Below are 20,957 nucleotides of genomic sequence, written 5' to 3' on the forward strand. Positions count from 1 at the left end.
AGAGAAGCTTTATTTAGATGGTTTTTCTGAACTGGTTCTATTGACTTTCTGAAAACACATCCAAGGAGAAGTATGATGCTTAAAATGAAATCATACAAAAAAAAATCTTGTTAAAGAAGGTTCGGAGTTTGTCTTAAACTCATGAAATTCTTATCAATGAAATTCTGAAGTATTTTAGCATACCATAGTTAGTAAATTTTACTTATTCCTTTATTATAATTTATCAGAGTCATCCATGTATTTGCAAAACATGATAAATATTTATTAGTAGTTATGTTATTAACGCTTTCATGAACAATTAAAAACTCTACAGCAACCATGTAAGATGTAGACAAATTCACTTTCAGGTTCTAATGAGCTATGAGTTTTTACTGTAAGAAAAAGTAAATTATAGAGGAAAGCTTATTATCTGTTCGGCTGACTATAACAACTTTCTTCTAAAATTCACGTAACTTCTGCCACTTTTGTGATTCATATATAATCTTTTGAAACCAAAGTAACAATTTCTGTGAATTCGCTGTATGTATATGGAATATACCTAATGTGCCATGTAAACTATAATAAGGGGATATTAAGTTTTAGAGTGAAGACAACAAAAATAATTAAGAATTGAAGTTTCTTGTACAAATTTACTTTGGCACCTCTAATGATGATTTGTCATAAGTTTATATATCTACATCTGGGGTTTTTCAATATTTTTTTAAGCTGGAACAATATCTGGAGAAGAGATTCCTGTTGTTTCTAAGGCTAATATTAAGGAATACAGAGACAGCTTTTCCTGTGAAAAATTTAACTTTCGAAGCAACCCAAACATCACCTTCTATGTCTATGTCAGCAATTTCTCCTGGCCAATCAAAATACAGGTTAGTGGCTGTTTTGTACTTATAGAGATGTTGTTATTTTAGCTTTACATTGAATTTCATGCTTTTGCTTGTACAGAAATTATGCAAATAGTATTATTTGCATGCTTTATTTCTGTGTATAAGAGTTATATTGTGATGACAATTATTAACATGATTTTAAAGCCAGGCTGGATGGGGCCTTGAGCAACATGGTCTAGTGGAAGGTGCTGGGCCCATGGCAACAGGGTGGAAACTAGAAGGTCTTTAAGGTCTGTTCCAACTCAAACCATTAAATAATTCTATGCTTTTGTTTTTAGTAGTGAATCAGATTTCAGGCTGTTGCTTTTAAAATCTGAAGTTAAAATTATTGAACATATGTGTTTATTTGTAATATAACTTCAGCATAGGGTATGCAAATGTGTATGTACCTAGATGTTTGAATGTAATCTTTTGGTAATGATTAGCTTTCTAAGCCTCTGATTTTTTTTAAATGTGGAATGACTGTATCAGATTACAATATTGCAAACTTCAGTTAAGACTAAGTATGTTTGATTAGAATTTATGTTCTTCTTTGGCTTCACTGGAAGCAATTTCATTCAGTATTTTCTGGAGTACTGAGACACTGTGTAGTGGCAGACTCAAAAAAATCAATGCAATCATGATTCCTCCCTGGCCTCTAAAGTTACAACAATATTTATATTTGCCATTACTAGAGCTACATTTGTATCCCCTGCATCAATGAAGGAGCTTGTTATGTGGATAAGGAGCTTTTGACTATAACTCCCTTACAGAATTAATTCTTTAAAATTGAATTGTTAAAATTATAATAAAATTTCATAAGTCCTAGTGATCTGCTCAGGAAACCAAAACAAGCTCAAAATACTTGCCAGTTAACCAGAAATACAAATATTCTACAGATTTCCATTTTGGTGGGAAAAATCACCCCATGTTTTTCTAAAATATGGAACCTGATTGATGTGTATATGTATATATATATATTTTTTATATATATATATGAGATAAAGTCTTGGATTAAAGCAGTCATCTTCTGAGTAATTGTCAGAGAAATGTTATTACTGTGTTAAGCAAAGCTAGAGTTTTCTTAATCATACAATGAATGTTCACTGTGTTACACAGTGTTGAAGGACAAATTTGTGCAGCTTTTTAACATTTATACATATACTAGTTTATACAAAAAAACCCTGAAGGCTAACTCTTTTACTCCTTCTACTAGGGGTATTTTTTACACTCTGTCCCAATTTCTAAGGATAGAACAAGTTCAGTGGTCAAATAGCCTTCTTAAACAAACCCATGAAGCAATTTAAGCTGTAAACGCATCACACACTCCTTTCACCTTTACCAGTGGAACGCGCCTGTATCATCACTGTAAGAGAAACATTTTTAAGGTGGTGTATTCCTAAGATGCGCAACTCTTTGTCAGATGTTGGCAGATTGCAGGTCCTAGTGCTGTTTCCACTGCAGCATAACACCTTTATGGTAATATGTTTTAGTGCGTGATGAAGGGATTCCCTGATCATTGGTTACATCCTTTCTTTTTTTTTCCCCCCTTCCCTGTTCTGCCATTGTTGCACAGATTTTTTTGTATTTCTTTTTGAAGTACATTGAAATTCATCGGTCTAGACAGTTCTACCTGAGAGGTGGTGGTGCTTGACTATTGCATTCCTTTCCTCTCCTGCTAACTTTTCATAAAAAGATTCTTCCATCTAGAAATTAAGTCACTCAAATTTATTCAGCAGAAAAGGAATGCTAAGGTCCAAATGGGGAAACTGTTTTAGGATGTTAATATTGTCCTCTGTTTTCCTAAATGGACAAGATTATTATTTAACTCTCAACCTTTTTTATGCTGTTATTTGTTCTTTTCCAAGGAAATATCTGAAGTTCATATTACCCATATATATATTTCTTTTGTTTGGTGCTCTAGCAGTAGATAACATCTTCCAGTGATAAATGGAGTAGGGAGCTTTTCAGAGAAAACAAGTTTCATTTTATGTTAATTTTATGATTCTGCACATAACAGAAATTTTAAAAATATATGGATCTTCCTATGACTTAGGGTTAAGAGAGGGAAGCCATCACAGTCCAGAGGTTGAAGTTTCCAAGGCCTAAATGGGCTCATGGTTATTTTTTTTATGTTCTTCTACATCTGCGTCTTTTAGCATACCAGATTTCACCTTCAAAATATTCAAGTGGTTGATGTTAGTCTATTACTTTCTTAGTATCCATTTAAAGGATGATAATACTTAAAAAAATGATCTTAACTGTTATACTGATGAAAAGATTCTTTGAGAGTCAAGATACTGCTGATGGATTTGAGTTCTGGATTGTAATGGAGAACTATTTTAGATGATCTCTGAGTTAATTTTCAAATTGTTTAGAAAGCAGTTTCCTCAATTAGCCAACTTTGCCTTTTCATGGTGATTAGAGAGTTGGCTGTGTGTTCTATTGCAGAGTTTTGGATGCCACAGGAGCTGGCCTATGTGTTAGAGGCCTTAGACACTGAACTAATTGCACTGTAGTCCTTTTCACTAAAATGGTCACAAGCATGAGTCATATCATACTGGGTATAAATGTAGTGATATTTTATATCAACACAGTACTGAAGGCTGTATGTAATCCTGTAGTTTCCGTGAGAGGTATTCTGTTCACTGGAATAAGTAAGATAGCACTATGAAATTTGGCACATGCTTTTTCTCAAAACTTTTGTAGAGAACTAAGTCCTCCAGCACATCTAACGTTTTTCAAATACAGTCTGAGTACTAGTCTTCCATATTTCCATTATTCATCACAACTTGTCGAGAACACATTTTATAAAGAATGAGTTCCTAAGGAAGCAGAAGTAGTGACCTTACTTCCTTTGTAACTGGTATTTGAAGTTGTCTTATTGATATGCATTTCACCACTCTCCTTTGGTGCCTCCTGTTATGCTGGCACTGGAGCTAAGATTACTTGGGTCTTCCATTGGGAAGGATTGAGTTTTGGAGTTACTGCTCTTACCGTTTCATTTTCTAAAGGAGAAGGAGCAGCCCTCCTCATTATACAAGACAGTTTCTTTTTCTGTCAAAGTCACCTATATTATCTCTATTTTAGCATTCATTTCTCATCAAGATTTTCATGACTATGAGGAAAAACTATAAATCCCAGCAGGTGATTGTTTATTTGAATCAATGCCTCACAGTTGCTTCCTCAAGTAGTGTTATTATTCGTGTTACCGATTCAGCAAGCTTGGATTTTTTTTTTCCAAAATGCTGATCCCTGGTGGTTCTAACACAAAGTATCTTCTTTTGAAATACAATTTCCTGGCTTTGAAAAAAGTGTATGTGGTGATTGTGTCAATAAAAATAGTTCCTTAAGGTGTGCTGATCTGTGATAACTCCACTACCAACAACCCAGTGACCCATTTTATTGTTGTCACTGGTGATCCTAATCACCTCAGAATACAAGTTCTTCAGCACTGGATAGAAGTGAATTACTTGCCAAACATAGAGACTGTGTAGGAAATTCTCAGTTTCACATATACTGCTTCTCTCTTTATAAAAATGTACTCTAGGTTCCCATTAGTCCACACCCTTGTGTCTGTGATGGCTGCGGGCACACAGCAGGGTGCTCAGGCAGGGAGAGAGCTCTGCAGCCCTGGAGGGAAAACACTGCATTTAAATTTCCTGATGCTAAAAGCATTTTATTTAGCTATAAAATATCTTTTTCCTTCAAGAAAGGAGAAGCAGAAATGTGACATAGCTGCATGAGGGGTCATTAGAAAGATGGTGATATAGGACATCTTCAGCTTAGAGCTGTTTCCACAAATAGACCTGGGTGTAATATGGGCAGGTACCAGTTTTTTCTCAGAAGTATGTACTAGTTATATATTGGCACACAAAGGTTGGATATTTTCTGTTGAATTACTGGAACAGTTTATACCACACTTTTCTCCATTTTCTCTAAGTAAGAGTTGACTGGAAAGTAAGGATGGATAAAGACCCTTAAGCTTAACTGGCCAGGCTTTCATGAGCACCAGTAGTTTATGCATCTTTTCAGAGGAATTCTGTATAAAGTTCAAATGTCCAAGTAAGATGACATGATTTATCATCCAGACTTACCATCTCTACTGCCTTTGACAGTCCCAACCCTTTAAGTGTACCATGTCTTATATATCAGTTAAAGAAGACTCCATGCTGTTGCCTTACACAGACCAGATTTCTAAACAGAATATGTGACAAAGCCACATAACTTGTTTCTGCTCATTTTTATTTTATTTTGAGAGTAGATGTAATTCAGATTCCACTGTTAATGGAATTTGAAGGCTGTAACATTTCTTGAAAAGCAGTAGCAGACTGTAGTAGCCAGCACCTCAATAATGGTCAGTAGTCCCTGAAGTAGTAAGAAGTCATGAAGCTTGGGCTTCTGACAGCTATGCAACTATTACTAACAGCAGTCACAATGTGTTCTTCAGTCTCAGGAAACTAATTTTATGGCTAGGGATTTTTTTCATTGAAGATGGTAACAGATGTATTTTATTTTTTTCCTCATTTGCTCTCATATTCTGAGAAGTACTGACTGAATGTGGAAGAAGTAAATACCTTTAAAAAGCTGTCCTGGCTATTTGGCTGATCACTGTCCCTAAAGACAGCAATAGCATTCCTGCTTCTGGATCAGCTGCTTTCGTGCACCTCTATCCCTTTATAACTGTCAAACTTGTAAAGCTGATCTCAACTTGTGCCTGAGCAGCAAAATTTTCTACCAGTTTTAAAGCTGCATCTGGAGATAATAATAACAACTTTTCTACTAGTTATCTCCTTTCCTCCCTAAAGTGTAAATGGAAGATTCACAAGCGTCTGAATTTTAATTGGGAGGGTCATTTTAAATTATAAGTTCAACCTCAGCAGCAAAGCACTCCCTGGCAAAATTAGGTTTGCATTTAATGAAAAAAAATAAATCTTGTTATACATTTTTGAACATAGCATAGTTAATCTAACATGTTTCCACGGCATAGAACAACTGTTGTAACAGTGAAGGTAGACACGATGTTACTGTACATGGAGAATCCCCAAATGTGTTGGAAAAAGAAATGTAATATTCTTAAACAAGGCTAGTGCAAGTTTTAGTAGCATATTTCTGAGTCCTATCTTTTTTGCACAGTTGTTTCTGATGAAAACCGTCTTTGGCAGTCTGTATTAGTTTGTATACCAGAACAGAATAATGAATTATGGTGAAGATTTACATTGTATTTGTATGTAGCACAACAAATAATCAAAACTACTTCATATATAAATTTTCAAGTGTTTTTTTTTTAAGCTGAAACTAGTGTTCTTTCAGTTTACTGGCTCCTGTTTCAGAATTGATTTTCTTTCCACCCTTAATAGCCTGCCTGTAGCAACTGAAGGAGTGTAATGTAAATCAAGAAGCATATCTACCCTTGTAATAGAATATACTGTGTAGCATAATTTATTTCAACTTTTTTTGTTTTGTTTTGCAGATCATTTGAGTTTTTAACATTCATGAATGACTTATAGGTTGTAAAAGCTCCAAGAAGTAAAACATGTCAGTCACTGCCATTAGAATTTACAACGGTAGCACAGCCTAATTACTAAATTAACAAATGAATATCAGAGCATTTTTTTTTTTTTTTGACTTTTAAGACCTTTCTGAATTTTGCTAAGGTCATGATTCTGGACCCTTTTCTTGGAAAATATGTATTTCTCCACATATTGTGTTTGTACAGAACCTCTTCCCACGAGTGATTGCATACCTAAATTTAATCCCTATGATTTATGGTGAACAATTCAATTTCTAAGTGCCTTAATGGCTTTCATAGAGTCTGCTGAGTAACTGCATATAGCAATGTGTGAAGACACTATAATTCCTGAAACACTAAACAGGTACTGATGATGAAGTGGATACATTAACTTCCAAAACAACTTTGATGTTTTCTTACAGTAAATATAAAATCCCTATTTAAAAAAGGTTTGAAAGCAGTGTACCACGAACAAAGACTGGGGAAATCCATTGAACTACCATTTAGTGACAATTCAGTGAGGAGCATGAAATTCTTTAGGAACAGAAAAATACTGGGAATAGAGGGCAAACTCTATTCAACAGGGTGGGTTCGTTTGTAGATGACTGAGGTATGGCCTAAAATGGACATATATACAGTCACAGTTTTTAGTAGGGATGATGATACTGATCATAACGAAAAGTCAGGATTGATAATATTAATAATAATTAACATAGAATCATAGAATCATTTAGATTGGAAAAGGCCTCTAAGATTATTGAGTCCAACCCTTAACACTGCCATGTTCAACGCTAAACCACATCCCTAAGTGCCACATCTACACATCTTTTGAATACCTCCAAGGATGAGGACCCCACCCCTTCCCTGGGCAGCCTGTTTGAGTGCTTGACAACCCTTTCTGAGAAGATATTTTTCCTAATATCAGATCTAAACATCACCTGATGCAACCTCAGACCATATTCTTTCATCCTTCACCTTGCTATGAAAATTATCCTCAACAAAGTTAGACTCTGAAGGAAGAGAAATTGCAGGGCAGAAGCAGGAGGGTAAGAACACAAGACTGGAGAAATTCAAATGCCATCTCATACCTGAATGTAGGAAGGAGGTAATTCAGATAGCAACAGATTTAGTAATCTACAGTGCTTTGGAAGAGATTTTGGAAGGAAAGTTACGTTAGTATTTAGTGTTTTTCAGGTTTTATGCATTGAATATAGGCATTAAATTATAAAGTGAATTAGCTGACAGCAGTAAAATGGAAGAATGTAGATCTAGAGAAACAAATTTCAAAAACAGACGACACGGCTGCTGATAATACATTTGTGCTTCAATATTTTGTTATAGTGGCTCATCTAATCACTTTTCTGGCACTTTGTTTATCAAAAAAAAAGAATGGTCTGGAGATTCAGATTTATATCATGCCTAGGATTATTTTTATATATGATTAAAATATATTAAATAGACTTCTTTCTCTACAGTTATTTCTGGAAAAAAACAACTGCTCTAAGTGAAAAAATTAAAAATTATTTTAAAATTGAAATCAGTAGGACAGCAGCATTGAAAGTAAAGTGTCATTTTTTGTATTGCTAGTTTCTAAAACTAAATTCCACTCTGCTCTTCAACACGTTAAATACCATTGTTAAAAATTCTTGTCATAGTTACATTATTACAGGTGTATCTGTTACATGTATAATTATTACATTTTATAAAGTAGTTGAAAATTACTACTCAAATGTGGACTGTTACAGTAATTATGGTTACCTTTTTTCTTTCTGGGGTAATCAAATGTAACACCAGAAACCTACTGGTTCTTGTCTTGGAAAATGGACTATCTGTAATATCTATAATTTATTTCCTTGTAGTTGCAAGGTCAGTTGTATGGAGAATAAATCACAAGACTGTATAATATGCCCAAAAAGCTTGATGTGCTTTTTGATGTGCTATATTGATGTGATCCAATATAGCATTTTCCAAAATGCTTCTCATGAATCCTAAGGTATTGCTAAAATGAGGAGGTGTTTTCTGATGATTAGATTATACTTCTTTTACTTCAAAAAATAACGGTAGAGCAGTTAACATTTGTCTTAAAATATAGCAGAACAAGGTGGCCAGCCATATTGTGCCAACTTCTACACCACTCCAATAAATGTAAATGTTAATTTTATTATTCTCCTGGGTACATTTCTTTTTCCAATCACCTTAGAAAAGGTTTAATATGAGCCACCAGAATATCTGTAAATATTTAACATAGTTGATATATTTCTCAGAAAGCAGAAGCCCTGTTAATAGTTCAGCTGATGATTTAAGGGAACCAAAATACCTAATTAAGAGATAATTAGTCCTCAGTGATGCATAGTTTTAATTGGTGTATAATTTGAATGTCTGAGATAAGAACTCCTATAACTGATGTGCCAGTTGTATGGAGCTTTCTTTTCCAGGCAGAGCAAGGCACCATCTACTGGTAGCTATATAACACAATAGAGATGTATAGATATGGTTATTTGCTAATAAAAATTATCTCTATGATGTTTAGCAAGTAGATATTGAGATTTTGCTTGTAATTTCCATTTTGCTTATATACTTAATTAAGTAAAATGTTGTTAGAACATTCAGAATTAAATAAAAAAATATTACTTAAAGGTAGCTTATATTTATTCAGGACTTATGATTAGCCATAGAAAAATAAATCACTTATTCCTCTTGGGATTTGGGAGGGAACCTATGATGGGATATAGAAACTATTTTTTAATAACAAGAAAAAAAACTTTCAAATATTAAGATTCTCCCTGAAGGAAACATCTATGCCTTGTTAAACTGCAGAAGCCTTTAAAGGTCATACTCAGTGGCTTCAGAATTATTTGAAAGTAAATGTTTGGCTCATAGGGAATCAGAATGGAAATAGGAAGCTGCTAGTGGTAGAGAATAGATATTTTCAACCCATTTATCATGACTGTCAGTTCTAGAAACCTTAGTTGCCCCCTCTGATCAGGAATGTGTAGATAAATGTGGACAACGTGCAGGATTTCTGTTTCTTATATTTTTGTTTAAATTTGGATTTCTGCCAAATCAATGTTTTTCAACATTTCTTAGTAAACAAAATGTCAGCGGCCCAAAATCAGGTTAAAAATTTCTCTGCAGGGTGTTTGTGAAGAAGACATCTCAAGAACCCCACATCTGCTGAGCAGGGATGACAGTCTTGTTGGCCTTATCAACATGATTGTGGTCCTGAGATGGACATGAGTTTCAGGGTTAGGAAAAGTACCTTTTGGGTTTCCTAAACTCCTCTGGGTACAGGTGGTTTTGCTGATCAGTCTGCTCTGAACTGTCACTCAGAACTACAAGGTGCCTGGACTAACTGAATCCCTGGTCTAAAAACACAAAGCAGAGCTCATGTACATCATGGGATTGCCCTTCAACATGTGGTCACTTGTGCCGTGAACAGAAGGCTCTAAATCTGACCTCTGAGCGCTGAACCAACAAGGTATGTCATGCTGAACTGTCTCTGAGACAGTGAAACTGGAAAAAGTGGTTTTTAGCACAAGGTAACCTTGACAGCATAGACTGGAAATAGAGCTCTGGAGTTTTCCTTAGAGCTTCAGAGCTTAATTGCTCAGGCCATGGAAACCAGCTAAAAACTGGTAGGGGTTCTTACAGCTTAGTTTGCAGGGGTCTCTAAATCCCAGCATTCCAAAAGCACTGAAGCTTCAAAAGTTGAGACTGTTTTATCTGCAGGAGTGAGCTAAGATGCCATCAGCATCCTTAGAGTAAGGAGTTCTATTAGAGTAAGCAGACATTCATGCTTAAGATTGTTTTATTTCAGTGAACTGGTATTTTTAATGGCACTCTAATTTGTAGGAGCTACTGCACTCACAGATGCAAGGAATTTGCTACTAGAAGACAATCCTTGAGAATGAAAAATAGTTGCCATATGTTGGTCTTTAGGATCTCTTTAAGGTGTTTTTGATGGGACAAGATATTTCATGTAGACCTCTTTTTTGAAAAGCTTGGTTAATCTTTTAACTATTCAATCAATATATTAATTTCTGTGACAAAATAACAAAATGAAAGTATTATATTACTCACCGAGAGACTCCAGGATTTAAAAATCCAAAGCCATTCTGTGGTTCTTCGTGGATTAACTAATGCATATATGGTTTGAGCTGAGCTAACCAGTGCGAAGATGTGGGGAAGTCAAAAGTCCACGAATGCCTTTCCTGAGAAACACAGAAGGAATAGCACAAAGTGGACTAGAATCACAAGTTTTTTGTTTAGCAAGAAGACAAACTCAGACCTGCAAACTCGACTGTTAGTTGGGCAGGTAGTGGGGAGCTGCTGTGCTCTTTGTTGGATTATAGTGTGAGTGCTCACTTCTTAAGGCTGTGGAAAACAATGTAAGAGTCATGATTCTGTTTGTATTTATTATGAAATACAGATTGTTGGGTTTTAGTTTGAAATGCTTTAAGGACCTTTAAATTGTGATAATGATGTCATTTTAAAAATCTCTTGAATTCTTTATTATCAAAAAAGCTAATTGAATGTATTTTAAAGAAACGAAAAGAAAACCCATCAACTGCTTAGTCTATATTAGGCAAACATATTCTGTGCCTTCAGGGAGACAATACAAACAATTATCAGACATAGATAGCCAGATAAGCATATTAAGGAGGAGGGTGGAAAGCTTGCAGGTCATCTGCTTTTTTTAAAATCTGACTTTAAGTACATTAGTTACTTGTCATTACTTTTTCATGTAAGCACTTGATTTCATTGCTACCTAGGTGTTATAGCTCATAGATGATAAATCCAGAAGGGGCTGCTTTGGTCATATAATCTGACATGAGACATAAACTAAAGCATAGGCTTTCACAAATTAATTGATGTTTGAACTAGACCATATATTAGAAAAAAAATACACTCTTGTCTTAAATATTTCTAAAAATGGGATGTGCACCTGACTGCTACTAAATGGTTCTGTCAATTGTTGCCACTGTTTAAAAACATTTGATTCATGTAACTTTCCATGGACTAGTCTTTAAATATAATTTTATTCTAGAAAGAAGATCTTCCTCCTATAAAGGATGTGATGTTGTTGTAAATAGCATATTTTCTATCACCTTTTCTTTAGCTTTTCTTCAGACTTACTGTCATTCTTCTAGCTTTTCTCTGAACCCTCCAATATTTCAGTATCCCTTGGGAATTGTGGAAGCCAGAACTGACATACTTTTATGAGTGTGATTGCATCTGTTTTGGATACAGATATAATGATGTACTTGAGGGGGCAGAAAAAGGGTGCTTTTCAGCAGCATGGGCACGCTGTGCTGCCTAAGGAACTGGAGCAACCGTAGCTCTGTCTTTTCTGCTCTTTATTCTTGTGATTCCAGTCCATACTTTTTGCAACATTCAATATTTTCCTCTATACACCCAGGAGGAAAATAGCTCTTTCATCACAGCATTGGGAATTTAATGACTATCTACCATAACCCAAATGTTTTTCAGTATCACTAAGTCCAGAATAGCATCCTTGAGAACGATCTTCGTTCTTTGATTCCACATTTATTCTATCAAATGCAGTTTTTACTTCTCTTACCTTCCCATTACCCTCCCATACACTTGGTGAGTGAGTATGATTTTCACTTTCTTACCTCAGCATGACAAATAAAAAATATTAATAATGATATTATTTTCTTGCTAGTTATTGACAAAAGCTTTAAATAACACTAGAAAACTAAGATCCAAGAATCTTGCTTTGCCTTGCATTAGAAACACATTTGCACAAATACAAATCTCTATTTGCAATTACATTTTGCATTAGTTAAAAATTTAATATGTACCATGTTGAATTTTTATTCTAGTTTATCAAAGTGAGCGTTTTGCCAGAAAGACTAGTACAATTTCTTTGCATGTAGAAACAGGAAAATATCCAGAAACAATGTAAGTTCTGTTACACATATTGCTATGTATGTTGTTGGGAATAGGTTAGGAGATCTAGATGTGGATTGGAGCGTAGTGATCTGTGAAAATGTGTAAGAACTGCTGGATGTAGAATACTTGTTTTTAACATATTCTTAAAGCTTATAAGATGAATTTTTAGACCAATGTGCTCTACAGATTTTTCTATTCCAGTCCAACATTATTGTTTATCTTACTTGAAGTTTATTCATTGTTCCAGTCTTTCATTGTTAGCCCTTGATTAATATACCTTACATAAACTGGGGGAAGATGAATCTTGTGCCTTTCTTTCCTTCCTCTTTTCTTTTTGTTTCATGATGTCCTCATTTTACTTTCTTGTCTTTTCCTTTTATTATTATTCCTTACAGTGACAAGAAAAATACACAAGACTGACATTGTTACAGATTGCAGTCTTGTTAAAATTGCCGTATTAACTATCAGGCCAGGTAGTGAAAAACCATTCAAGCTGTCAGATATTCTCAAATGAGTGAAATAAAAGCTGTTTGTATGTGTATAGAATCATCATTACTCCTTTGTCTCCTAATACCATCTTTGTGCAGGCTTTGAATTGTTTTCATTTAAGGTAATTTTAGTTTTGCTTTATTCTCAGTGGTAGTGTCTGAGAAATTCTCTGCTGTGTACATATAAGAGATTTACAAAATGACTAATTTTCACTGATAATGAAGTTTTTCTATTAGTTATCTCTAATGGAAGTGTCAGAAGTTCTGGGTCTGGGAAAGAGAGAATAGTTTGTGTGAGACAAACCTCTGAAGGTCTCCAGTCCAATTCCGTGCTCAGATCAGGGCCAACTTCAAAGTAAGATCTGATTGATCAGATCCTTGTCTAGTCAGTTTTTCTTTCCTTGTATCTGTTGCAGTTTATGTTGATTGTATCTAATCCTCCTTCTGTGCACCTCTGAGAAAACTCTGACTCCATTTTCTTTGCAACCTACTGATTAAGTAGTAGGAGACAGCAGTGAGATCCCTTTTTTGCCATCTCTTTAAGACACTCAAAGTTAGTGACTTACTACTATGTGGTAAAATGTGAGTTCAGTGAATTTACAGAGAACATTAAGATCAATATGAAGAATTCAATGCAATTTACTACATTCTCCTTGAAAGTCCCTCCAACCCCAAGGTTTTGAAAATAATGAAACTAGTTAAAATTTGAGGTAATTATTTTAAATAATAAGTTGTATAATATAAGTACAAGACAGTTTCTTTTGTTGTTTATCCAGTTAGGCCTTTTGAGCCAAATATTTATATCTGCCTTCATAAGGAACAAAATGTTACTTAAATGTTACTTAATAAAATGTTACTTAAATGTTATATCTGAATAGTCTCTCTCCTCCCCCCCCCCCCCCCCCTTTTGGCATTATTATTTTATATATACATTCCTATATTGAAAATTTGACAGTGCTTGTGTGTATACGCGAGAGATTGGAAAGATCAAGGATGGAGTACATCTCTTAACAGTTTGCCTCGATGATTTTAGAGGTGTTTTCCAACCTAAATGATTCTATGATCCTTTGGTAGCAGCAAGGATGAAAGGGGGGAATAGTGTAAAACTGCATTTAAACTGAAATATAAGGGTGGAAGATTTACAATTTTTTTTATTGTTACTGTTAGACTTTGCAGAGTAGGAGGTGAGATGTCAGTGGAGAAAGGATCCATAAAATGTACATTCAAAAGTTTAACAGTAACTTTTTGGCTCTGCTTTCTCGTTGGGGATGTATTATTGGAATACTCCTCAGCATAAGCCTTGGTGTAACTGTATCACTGCATTCATCCCAAACACAAGACATTCATGACATTCTGAAGTGCTTATGTCAGCTCTTCACTGAGGATGTAACAAAAGATGTGTATTCTGCCCTAGGTAACACTCTTGTAGTTAAGACCCATATGCACCAGCAAGAATAGACTTTTCCATAGCTGTTGCCTTATCTTTAGGCATTAGAAAAAGTAAAAAGCTATTTAATTCACATCATACCTATATTAGCTACTGTAAGTTTATAATGCTTTTTTTTTGTAAAATGATAACACTCTTGGATTGTTTTGGTTTTTTTAAACTAATAATGCCTCTTTTATATTCTATGAGCATTAACCACAGAACTTGATTTGTTTTGAAAACCTTTTTTAGCTATATTCATCTGTGGTGTAGTGGTAGAAAAAAAAAATCAATTGCAGCTGTGTTATTTGCAGTGTAATCAATTCTCTTCTCCGTTCTAACTAGAAGAGGCATCCTGAGGAGTTGGGAATATTACACTAATCTGATATGTTTGAATCTTGTCTTTGTTTCATTGTAAAGACTGATACTCATCTCCTTACATCCACTTCCTTTGAATTTTATTTAGAGTTCATATAAATAAGAGCTACTTGAAAATGTCTTGAATATGGATACAGTCACCATATTCTTTTGACAGTCCTTTGTCTTATTTGGTATTATTTTACCTCTTCTTTGGTTCCTCTTCTGTATTAATTATTTGGACCTGAACAATGTCTAAAACTGTGTGTTTAAAGTAATTTCTGGATATATAACGGGATATGTTACCTGGCAAACGTTTTCATAAGCTCTGTTTTTAAAAGCAGATTCCCTCATGATTTGAACTTAAAAGTTTCACAATCTCCTTTATCTCCATAAATATAGTCATTCTTTTTAGACATATTTGCTATTGTGTAGCCATTTTCTATGACATCAGTAGCTCTTCATTCTTCCTGGTGTTTATCCCCTTTTTTGTATTTATGCATGGCAATCCTGTTCCCTGTCAGCCTTTTACACGCCTAAGCAAGCTCTATTCTTTGCATTTAAGATTCATTTCCTGTTCCCTTCCTGGCCACCCTAATGGTTCTTCACCTTCAGTTTGAATCTTTGAATAGAATAACAGTGCAGTGTACAGTTATTAGTCTGTCAAAACATCATTTTGCAGTTAGAAGATTAAATTGCTCAGTACCATTGTTATCGCTACAATTTCGGTTACTCCATTAAGACGCCTCACATTCCATTTGTATTTTTCTTTATGCTTGGCTGGTGTAGTTTGGAGAAGTTGCTTTAGTGCTACTTATTCTACACCTGTTGTAGCAGCCAGATGGAAGAGGGCAAGGACTTCTGATTAAAAAACAAACAAACACCCTACCCCCCCAAACAACAATAACAAAAATTCACATAACAATTCAACAGGAAATAAACTGATTTCATTTGAGGTGACAAACTCAAATTCTGTTCTATATAATAGAATTAAATCTGTTAAGGCAACCAGTGAAATCTGTGTGCATAATGGCAATGCATAGCTGCTTTATCATTGCAGGACCAATGTGAATTTATACTCCTGATTTTACAAATACTCTGTACGATCATTAAATGGAGTTTCATTTGTGAGATGCTTTCTCATGGTTTATCATTCACAGTGATAAACCGAATGATACCATGGTGTTAAACCATCACCAGGTCCACTTACATGCTGTCTCCATTAGCACGAATACTGACTTACTGGAGTTGCATTCACTTTGTATAAAATATTTTGTGTGTGGGTTTTTATATTTGTGAAATAACCTCCTGCTTAAATACTTGCTCATATTTTTAAAACTGATTTTCATGATGTTTAAATGTTACCTTTGTTTAGCCTCAGTCAGTGTGGTGAAATCAAGGAAATTGTGGAGGAAGGAATTTTTTTATTTCAGTATTTTTAATTTAAACTGATAAATATGGAAGATTCAGTAGCGACAATTTGCTAACAATATGATAGCAGATGTCCTAAGGTTAATTGTGTTTTCTATGAGAAGGAACTTAATGGTAAATGCTGCATCATTACAATAATATTTCTAGGGTTTGTAGAGGGAAAGATTCAATTGTTATTAATTATATATAATACTAATAAGGTTTTTAAAGGCTTTTTAAAGTACAGTGTCGCAAAAGCAAGTTGTTATTTAAATGATCATACTAATATTATACTTTAAAATTCTATGGCTAAGCTGGTGCTTCTTGTGTTAATATTGTTCAAACAGTAACTCAGGATGCAAAGAGAACAAAATGAAAAGTAGTACAAAGACATAAAACAAGATTAGTTGCCTTGAAGAACAGTGTTTTAAATGAGATTTTTAGAGCAGTCCTTTTGCTCTACTCGGGTTTTTTGGTTTCAACATCAGATTTCAAAGAATAGTAAAAGTTGCAAAGAGGTTTAGAAAAAATGACTTGAGACAATACTAAAATGGGTTCACTTGTTATCTCATGAAGAAAAGATTTAAAGGGTGATACCACAGCTCAAGTTGTCCGATTGATGATGGGGGAAGGAGACGGAGAGAGAGAACTAGAAGAAGAAATGGGACTAAATATCAGTAGGAGATATTTAGTTTAGACATGCTGAAAGGAAAGGTGACACAGGCAGTTTCTAAAATCCTTAAAATTAAAGGTTTTAAAAAAGCTGGACAGGTTTAATTCTCCTTTAGGGAAGCAGGTATGTCGTGTCTGCTGTAATTGCTGTGCTTTCATTGTGTTTTCAGTGATATAATTTTTTTCAGTAATCCACAGAACTTTTTTCCTTTTTGATGTGAACAATTTGTAACAACAAAAGTGAGGTGATTCCATTGGTTTCATCTTACTAAATGAATGAAATCATCCTTCTCAGGGTATGACAGGCAGGTGTCCTACTACTCATTCTATAGAGGGAAAACAGTAGTGAGGATCAGGAGTATTTACAATTGTCTCTGAAGTTGTTATGAAGGAGCAATAATTCATAATTGAAAACAAAAGTTTCGTAGAACTAAGGAGTGATTACTAGAAAGCAGTTAATGGGTTTTAGAAGAAGTGGATTAAACTGGTCCATTTTCAGCTTCCTGAGTTTCATGTGAACATTTTAAAAACAAATTAAATTGGTCTTTTACCAATTGACTCTTCTGTCACTGCCAGTATGTTGACAATTTGAGCCCTTTGCTCCACAAGGAGCGATAATACAATTGATCTAGTACATACTCTTTAATTGAGTGGACTATTTTGCCCTTCTGCTCAGGGAGTTGATAAATTGCTACAATCTTCTATTCTGAAAGTTTGTGGGGGTTTTGTCTTTTATTTTAGGAATAGAAAGGAAGTATGAAAGAATAGCATTCAGAACTGATTAAAGACATCACTGACTTTGTTTTGACTAATTGTATCATTGCAGTCTTAGTTCTGTGAAATATTTTGGAAATTAATTTGTCATTTCTGTTTCTGATTTAATCATATAGATAAAATAAACTTTCATATTCAAAATGCAACTAGTGGTAGAATATAACTGAGTTTTTTGAACTTTCAATAGCAAAGTTATTTCTCTGATCTGAAAACATTGTTAAGGAGAATCTTTCTCTTAACTACATAATGCAAACATTAATATTGTTTCTGTAAATGGCAGTTGACCTGCAGACACAATATAAATGACATTTTATTATCAAGCAGATTAATTGAAATTCTCAAAGTTATTATTTAATCAAGAAAGTATGAAAGGAATCATATTTTTTTCCAACCAAATTGATATTTTTGTTGATAATTACTAGTGTCTTGCCCCCTTCTTTACAAATTTCTCATATTCTCAAATTCACATATTTCTCAAATTCTGTAAGTCGCAGATCATTACTATGTAGCATTTTTAGGTCATCTGGATGTTTGGATGCTCATTTTCAGAAGAGATTGGGCATCTGGGTACTGTTGATGACTTTTGTGATATCAGCCATTATTTATCTTTGATTTTATTTCATATCCTTTTATGAATAGGTTCTTTACAGGTATTAGGAATGGAGAAAATTCATACATTGGGGAAATGCAAAGGGACCACCTTCATTTGCTTCATACAATCATCATATGAATTTTGGAGAGCTCTGTGAATCTATGTGTCCTCTGCAGCTGAATCCATGGCTGGGTATATTGGAGGATTTAGTGTTATACTACAAAATTTACATACAAACCTACCTATATGATTTTTTTCTCTACTTCAATCTCGATATGAAATTAATTTTTTGGTTATTAGTCAAAACCCTGTACAACCATGAAATCAGCATGAAATATGATTTAATAAGTGATGGAAAGAAGTCTTTCTTCAAAGAAGAGAAGCTATGGTTATGGTGCTGAAAATTAAGAAATAACTTTAATTCATTTTCTCAGTTTCTTCTGGTATTCTTAGTTTTGGTGGTGTGGGGTTTTTTTTCCCCCAATTATGATGACTGTGTAAGTAGACTTTAATTAATCTTTGCATGAAATAAACATGTTTTCAGTAAATTTTAAAATAGGTATTTAGTCTAAGGAAAAGAGTTGTCCTGCCCTTGTGCTTTTATAAAGCACCAGATATTTTTTGGAATTACCTGCCGAATCTCCCATTGCTGCAAGAGATAATATTTGATTAACCCCTGACCAAAGATAACTGTGTCTATCAGGATATACAGAAGCTGAGTTAAACTATTTCATCATGCCTTGAAAATCTTTGCTGCACTGGGCTATTACTGTACTCTGAGAAGATAAGAATGGTGTTGAAAGTGTTTCAGAACTACATACTAGAGCTCAAAAGAGAAATAAAAGCTCTTCAAGGTTAGAGCTAAGAGGTTTCAAGAGGAGAATTGGAGTAGAGTCTCCTTCAGGTCGTAGGCTGAGGTTGCTGTTGTGCTGAAGAAACTAATGGAAGAAAAGGAAAGACATGGAAATATATTAAAAGATATTATAAGGGTTGATAGGAAGTATTATGTTTTTATTGATTGCAGTTTATGAATTGAAATATGTTACAAATCAATTTCATTTTAACTATTAAACTGAGGTAATGGTGGAATTCAGTTTTGAGGTTAGTAAAAGTGCAGCTATGAAGAAAGTGCTTGATAAGCAAAAGAGCATGGTGTTTCTACCAAATGTGACTTTTAAAGAAAATGTTCCTCTTCTTATGTCCTTGTTTACTTTGTTTTTCATGTATGATGACAGTTTTGCTGCCTGACAGTGTAAACTATTGCTCTGTTTCATCCCTCTTTCTCTGAAGATAGCTTATATGAAATGCGTATAAAATACGCTGTGAAGAACCTTGAACTGACCCAGGATTCTTTGAGATCAAGAACATAGATAATACTATTTTTTATATAAATGAGGGTGATACATTAAAAATTTATATTAGGATTTTAAGTCCTAGTAGGGCTGTAATTTTATTTTTGTTTTGGTTTCAGATATTCAAGTGTAAAACATTTGTACCATTGAGTTCCATCTTGCAAAGTAGTCAGAATGATTTATTCGTACATCACAGTCATCAAGGAAGTTTTCAAAGCAAAGTTTAAGCAATTAAAATTCTATGTTCTAATTCCAGATTTCTGTAATAATATAGTCCCATATTTCTGTGCACTTTTTTTCCCTCAGTGAAGCATTCCATTATTCAGAAACAGGAAAAAAAACAAAAGAATTTTCTGTCTTCATCAGTCATCTTGCCTTCCGAAATGAAGGTCTCTTTAATCCTCTGGGTAGGAGGTATAGATGTTTAGTGTAAAAAGTATTCTTTTTGATTATTTTGTTTTCTTTTGAATCATCCCTTGTCTCCACAAACAGAATACTGGTAATTGCTCTGGTTTAAGCATCATTGAGCAGCATGTAGTTACATAACTACTTTTTCTAATCTGAAGTTATATGTTAAGGTCTTCTGAAGAAAAAAAGTAGTGTTTATGTGTGTGCTAAAGGGTAGGCTTTTTTCTGTTTCTCGTGTCTGTGGTCTGAATCTATTTTATCATATAGCATCTGTCTTTTTTGTTTTCCTGCTGTCAAATAAACCTTTTTCTCTTCCCACTCCATTGTCTCACTTTCTACCCATTTTCCTTAAAAAATTCCCCTTTCACACAAGCAGAGGGGGTTAAACACAGGCATTTATTAGTATTATTCTATTGATAAGAATAATTGTGATTTTCTGCCTGCCCTGGATCAAAACTGTAAACAGACAAGAAACGGAAATTGTTTCCTCATTGTCATCTATCTTCTATGTTAGGAATCCAAAATGCCTTTCAACATTACATCAGCACCATCACTCTTCCTGGTGGTAGGAAGCACCACTGACAGTAGCTGTGCAACAGCATCCGCTGTTCTGGCTTCTGCTGAAGTGTCATTGGAACCCCGAGTTTTCTATTTCTCCTCCTTAGCTTTGGAAGATCTATTTTACTTATAGTCTTTTAAGTTGTGTAGAAATGCCTTCATTTGAGAAATGTGTAATGAAACCTTCTAAATGAGTTTTTTAAAGTGTTGCTGTAAGCTCAGTTTTTGTAGAAAATTTAGTTTTAGAATTAGTCAGATTAGGGTAATTTTTTCATGTCTGAGGTACCTTATTTTCAGACCCCTATTATTAACTCAGTATTCATGTCTCAATGAAAACAAATTCTTCCTGTGGTTGGGGGCTGTGATGAATAGCCTGAATATTGAATGTTGATTGCTCACGAATCGCTTTATATATGAACTCCTTATTTTTGCTTTGTATGCTAAAGAAGATATATTGTCTTTTATAAAGAATTGAGTGTAGTTAGTAGAAAACAGGGTATAAGGAATTACTTTTCCTTTTATTCTTGCAGGAAAAAAGGTAGTGTTTTTTAGTGTTTGTTTAATTAGGGAAAGCTAAGCTGTATGGACTTATGAAGCTCATAGGACATTCTGAGACATTTTCAAAAGATACT

At 34.2% G+C, this 20,957-nt stretch overlaps 1 protein-coding gene across 9 annotated transcripts in view; it reads left to right on the forward strand.

Annotated features, from left to right (window-relative positions):
- The window catches only part of ATRNL1 (attractin like 1), a 466,156-nt gene that overhangs the window by 187,108 nt on the left and 258,091 nt on the right, over positions 1 to 20,957 (forward strand). For all 9 annotated transcript variants that reach the window (XM_064663416.1, XM_064663423.1, XM_064663418.1 and 6 more), the window contains exon 24: positions 706 to 863. In XM_064663416.1, the coding sequence (XP_064519486.1) occupies positions 706 to 863 (158 nt within the window). The remainder of the gene's footprint in view (positions 1 to 705; positions 864 to 20,957) is intronic.

Source organism: Pseudopipra pipra, chromosome 8, assembly GCF_036250125.1.
Source record: "Pseudopipra pipra isolate bDixPip1 chromosome 8, bDixPip1.hap1, whole genome shotgun sequence".
In the NCBI taxonomy this organism is placed as follows: domain Eukaryota; kingdom Metazoa; phylum Chordata; class Aves; order Passeriformes; family Pipridae; genus Pseudopipra; species Pseudopipra pipra.